Source organism: Saccostrea cucullata, unplaced genomic scaffold (assembly GCF_032062105.1).
Source record: "Saccostrea cucullata isolate Sc308-1 unplaced genomic scaffold, CSIRO_AGI_Scuc_v1 ctg16603, whole genome shotgun sequence".
Lineage (NCBI taxonomy): Eukaryota > Metazoa > Mollusca > Bivalvia > Ostreida > Ostreidae > Saccostrea > Saccostrea cuccullata.
In genome coordinates this window covers 22,517-28,516 of record NW_026926740.1, presented here as the reverse complement: position 1 = coordinate 28,516, position 6,000 = coordinate 22,517, and the positions used below count along the sequence as shown (strand labels likewise).

The 6,000-nt window shown below is 36.7% G+C and overlaps 1 protein-coding gene across 1 annotated transcript in view; it reads left to right on the top strand.

The window, feature by feature from the left end:
- Positions 1-6: 6 nt before the first annotated feature.
- Positions 7-6,000, top strand: part of LOC134272542 (dynein axonemal heavy chain 3-like) — a gene marked incomplete at its 3' end in the record, with an annotated part of 28,127 nt that continues 22,133 nt past the window's right edge. The window contains exons 1-4 of the mRNA XM_062754765.1: positions 7-77; positions 453-681; positions 2,371-2,541; positions 2,930-3,211. Coding sequence (XP_062610749.1) covers positions 460-681; positions 2,371-2,541; positions 2,930-3,211 — 675 coding nt within the window. The remainder of the gene's footprint in view (positions 78-452; positions 682-2,370; positions 2,542-2,929; positions 3,212-6,000) is intronic.

Sequence of the window (6,000 nt, the reverse complement as noted above, 5' to 3'; positions counted from 1 at the left end):
ACTGTGGCGTATGCCTACGAGTATCTGGGCAACACAGGCAGACTGGTCATCACTCCACTGACCGACAGGTGCTACAGGTAAGGCTTAAAGGGATATTTGAAATTTGCAGATGTGATTGAATGTCCAAAAGCTTTGAGATTGTCTAAGTGTGGGGATGGAAAGTCAGTGTTACTTTAAGGTACTTCAGAGAAATCTGTCTTATCTGGAGTGAATTTAGACACAAATTTTGTGTCAGAATATATACTATTAGACAAGATGTTGCAAGTACAGTGAAAAGGACTTGGAAAAGGGTAAAATGAGAATCAAAAATAAAGGTCCATATTTTCAGTGAAGAAGATTGCAAAGGTGTCAGAATGGTTGGCAATTTAACTGTACTGAACTGAAATATTTTCAAGTGTTGTTTGTAATCTTGCAGAGGAATGTATAATAAATATATTTACCTTTCATTGTAGAACACTGATGGGAGCCCTACTCCTGAATCTGGGCGGTGCCCCCGAGGGACCGGCGGGTACAGGGAAGACAGAGACCTCTAAAGATCTGGCTAAAGCCGTGGCCAAGCAGTGCGTGGTGTTTAACTGCTCAGATGGGCTGGACTACAAAGCCATGGGCAAATTCTTCAAGGGTCTGGCCCAGTCAGGGGCGTGGGCATGCTTTGATGAGTTCAACCGTATTGAACTTGAGGTTTGTTGTTTTGTTTCCGAAGTCTTTATCTAGGCTCCTGATCCCACCTCTGGAGTTTCTGGGGGTCTGTGTTTATGCTCTGTTACCAAATTAATATTGCGTGTAGTTTTTATGAGAGCCATGCATCACTGTTATCTTCAACTTTTTAGCTCACCTGAGCCAAAGGCTCAAGTGAGCTTTTCTGATCACATTTTGTCTGTAGTCCATCTGTCCGTCCGTCTGTCTGTCTGTCTGTAAACTTTTCACATTTTCGACTTCTTCTCAAGAACCGTTGGGCCAATTTCAACCAAACTTGCCACAAAGCATCCTTGGGTGAAGGGGATTCAAGTTTGTTCAAATGAAGGGCCACACCCTCATTCAAGGGGAGATAATTGGGAATTAATAAAAATTTGGTGGCATGATTTAAAAATCTTCTTCTCAAGAACCACTGTGCCAGGAAAGATGAAACTTATATGGAAGCATCCTCAGGTAGTGTAGATTCAAGTTTGTTCAAATCATGACCCCCGGGGGTAGGGCCGGACTACAATGGCCGACCAAATTTTACATAGAAATATATAGGAAAATTCTTTAAAAATCTTCTTCTCCAGAACCACTGTGCCAGGAAAGATGAAACTTATATGGAAGTATCCTCAAGTAGTGTAGATTCAAGTTTGCTCAAATCTTGACCCCGGGGGTAGGGCGGGGCCACAATGGCTGACCAAAGTTTTACATAGGAACATATAGGAAAATTCTTTAAAAGTCTTCTTCTCAAGAACCACTGTGCCAGGAAAGATGAAACTTATAGGGAAATATCCTAAGGTAGTGTAGATTCAAATAATGACCCCCGGGGGTAGGGCGTGGCCACAATGGCCGACCAAAGTTTTACATAGAAATATATAGGAAAATTCTTTAAAAGTCTTCTTCTCAAGAACCACTGTGCCAGGAAAGATGAAACTTATACGGAAGCATCCTCAGGTAGTGTAGATTCAAATTTGTTCAAATCATGACCCCCGGGGGTAGGGCGTGGCCACAATGGCCGACCAAAGTTTTACATAGAAATATATAGGAAAATTCTTTAAAAATCTTCTTCTCAAGAACCACTGTGCCAGGAAAGATGAAACTTATATGGAAGCATCCTCAGGTAGTGTAGATTCAAGTTTGTTCAAATCATGACCCCTGGGGGTAGGGCGGGGCCACAGTGGACGACCAAAGTTTTACATAGAAATATATAGGGAAATTCTTTAAAAATCTTCTTCTCAAGAAAAGCAAACCTATAATTGATCATATTTATTATGGAAGCATCCTCAGGTAGTGTAGATTCAAGTTTGTTCAAATTATGACCCCCGGGGGTAGGGCGGGGCCAAAATGGCCAACCAAGTTTTACAAACAAATATATATGAAAATTCTTTAAAAATCTTCTTCTCAAGAATAGCAAAGCCATGATTGGTCATGGGACTACTTTAAGATTTAAACTTTTCAATAATAAACCAATTTCTACTTTTTCCTAGCCGCAGTGCTCAGGTGAGCGATGTGGCCCATGGGCCTCTTGTTTACATTTTATGTGTGATGAGTGTAATCTTGAATGTTATAATCTTGGAAGGAAATGAAAATGTACTTATACCTGGTAAAAGAAATATCCAAGTCATTTACATAATACTGATGAAAATGAAGCATGCAAGTCATTTAGGACTGACTGTGTCTTCTCTGTAGGTGTTGTCTGTGATAGCCCAGCAGGTCCAGACCATACAGAGGGCTATAGCTGAACAGGTTCAGCTGTTTATGTTTGAGGGGACTCAGATCAGACTCGACCCCACCTGTACCATCTTCATCACGATGAACCCTGGGTACGCGGGGCGAGCAGAGCTTCCCGACAACCTGAAAGTAAGAAAAGATGTGTAACTTGGAGAGAATGGTCAATTTAAAGGTCAAGGACAAATTTTTTAACATGATTTATTCATGTGAAAAGTTCTAGAACAAATGTTGGATTTGATTTATTCATGTGAAAAGATCAGGGAACAAATGTTGGATATGATTTATTCATGTGAAAAGGTCAAGGACAAATGTTGGATATGATTTATTCATGTGAAAAGGTCAAGGACAAATGTTGGGCATGATTGATTCATTTGTCAAACAGCAGATGTTATTTGCTGTAATAATGCTTAATTTTCATAAAATAACATTTTTATATCAAAGAAATCCCTTACTCCATTTAATTCTATTATTTTATAGTTTTGATTTTAAATAATCCAAAATGAATGTTATGTTTCAGGTATTATTCCGAACTGTAGCCATCATGGTCCCAGACTATGCTATGATTGCGGAGATTTCTCTGTACTCTATGGGATTTGTGGATGCCCGCAGTATGTCCACTAAGATTGTGGCCACGTACCGATTGTGTTCAGAACAACTGTCTTCCCAGCATCACTATGATTATGGCATGAGGGCCGTCAAGTCAGTGCTGACGGCCGCCGGGAATCTGAAGCTGAAATACCCAGAACATCGAGAGGAAGTCCTGGTGCTTAAGTCCATCAACGATGTCAATCTTCCAAAGGTACGCAGTTACACTAAAATATAAATTACAGGTGACTCTTGATCTCTCGAAGTTCAAGGGAACGCAAGAAAAGTTCGAGAGATCGAAGGGTTCGAGAGATAGAAAGTAAAAAAAATCCGGAATTCTCAGCTCTGATCACTGAAGTTCTACTTTTATAAATACCGGAAGTATATGTAAATAAAGTCATTGCACGTTTTCAATTGTATTTGACAGGTAATTTACGTGATATCAACAACAATGATTGTATTTCGAATAAATAAAACGAATTTCTAAAGTTTCAGTATTTATTTGTTCTTATTTCATGATTACATGAAACCCGAATAGCCATTGTCGGTTTGGCTATTCCGCGGCTTGATCGGGACCTTCACCAGTGTTCACCGATTTTTCTTAATCGGTATTCAGTCCGTGAGAAAGGAATTTTCTTGTACAATATTTGCCATGCTGGAATTATTTAGACTCTATTTAATCATAATAAGAGTTCATAGTCTATCGGAACTTACTGAAACGAACATCTATAAATTAAATTTCTAAAAATTATCGTTTCAGTTTCAATTCGAAATAAGTTGTGAATTTGTTTGTAATTTTCCTTGTAATTAATAACCAATTAATTATATCAAAACAACGACCCATAGGTGTAGTGTCATCTATGTAAACACCAAAAAAGAAGGTACGTTAGGCACCAAAATCCGCCTAGTCCCAAAATCTGGCGATAATATTTAAATGATGTGTCTTGGATACCCCTGTTCTAAATCAATTTATTTTTTGAAAATATCTCAAACCGTTTTCCCTACACAACTCACTAAAAATGCAATGTTTTCTTAAGAAAATAACACTGACGACGTCATGACGTCGTAACGTTCACATGGCGTTATCAAATTTAACGTAATGATTCCTGTACAGCGTAAAGAATTGTACATTTCTCAACCTAAAAAATATATTCTCTTAAATAAATTCATATTTAAGTCTATTTTTTACTTATCTTTTTTTTTATTTCATCTGTTCTAAATTAAACCTTTCATTTTTGCAGCCCGGAGGACCGGGCTGCTCTATACATATAAGTTTAAGTGTTGGTGTATGAGGATTGGGGCAGAAGTAGTTATTCAGAATTAAAGGTTTTCTAAACATTGGAAAGATTGTTAATCAGATTGTTCTTTCCTGTATAAATTAGGAGATACACAATATATTTACTTCCATAAAGTGAATCTGTAAAAAATATATGTTTTTTTTCATATTTAATATATAAATTTGCTTATCATTTACTGTGGAAAAAATGACAGGTCCCTTTTTTTAGAACATCGAATTTTACTTCTCGCATAAAAACGTACTCTGCACAGTTCGTGTTTTATATTCGAAAATTGAACAGGTTGGGGAGAAACGTAAATCCCGCTATAATAGTGGTATTTCACTATTATAGTGAAATTACGCTATATTTCCCGTCGTGAATACCCTCAATTTCACCCGATACCATGCAAGGCGTTTGAACCGCAAGTCATGGTGGGTATTAAAATGAACAAAAACTGTCATGCTTGCACGTTTTGAATTTTAATAAATTTTCTACCGTTGCGTTTAATAATGCGAGCACTCTTTTTTTAACGGAAGTTGCATTTTTAACATAGCAACCGATGATTGGAGGGGTATCTAAGCCTGTTTAAATCTCACTTATTGCTCATTTACGTGCACAAATTGATGCTTGTTACAATTGTCAGCTTGCACTGAAAAGGTTTTATTTAATTAAACAAGAAAAAGATTATATCTGTCTGCATGGTTACGGGTATGGAGGCTCGTTATGGAAAACGGAAGAACACATTATGGCAAAAATAAAAAGAGTATATTGATAAACTCGATTTCTACCCTCTTTACAAAATCAATTTATAATGAATAATCAAAAAATTACTTTTTAAAAAATAAAAACGATTCTAGAAAATATATATAATCTTTAATTTCTGCTGGTTAATTGTTTATTTCAGAAAAAAGATTTATTTTGGTGTCCGGAATATTTGACAAGAGTGCCTGTAACCTTATTTTAACACAATCACATGTTCAAATAAATATGATTGGAACAATCTTTTTAACTCTGCACAAATGTATCTTATTGAACACTTTATGGTTATGCACTTAGGCAAGAATGATTTAGCTTTAAAATCTGAGAGAAATAGCTATAGTTTTTTCTTGCTATTTGAAAAATATTTATATCTAATTATGTTCTAGGAAATGAAAGAATGTAGCAAAAAATCACACCAAAAGTATTAATTTTTCAAGCTTTTAGAATTATGCCATTGTATTATTGTTTAAAACACAAGGAAATAACCAATCACCACTGCTCAATATTCAGCATAAGATGTGTCTAAAATATCTTTGACTCAATTCATATTTTCCACAATCAAAAATTGATGTAAAGATCAAATCGGCCGAAAACAATTTAGCATTTGAAAAAAGTACCATCACAATTTTGAATGCATAACCATGCAATGGAAGTACAAGATATTCAAAGCTGAACTAGAATCTCGAGAAGCGTATACAGTGGAGCCTCATTTATTCGGACGCTTTGGTTCCCAGTCAATTTGTCCGGATCTGTGAATTGTCCGGATACCTGAATCACCAGTTAAACAAGACACAATAACATTTTAAAATTCTGTTCCGATGAAAAAGCGTCCGGATACTAAAGCATCCGGATATCTGGCGTCCGAATATCTGAAGGTCCACTGTATTTTCATTTTCAATCAAATCTTTTATCACTGACTTCATATGCGCCAGAAACGAGGGGGAGGGGGCTTAGCCCCCACTTTTTT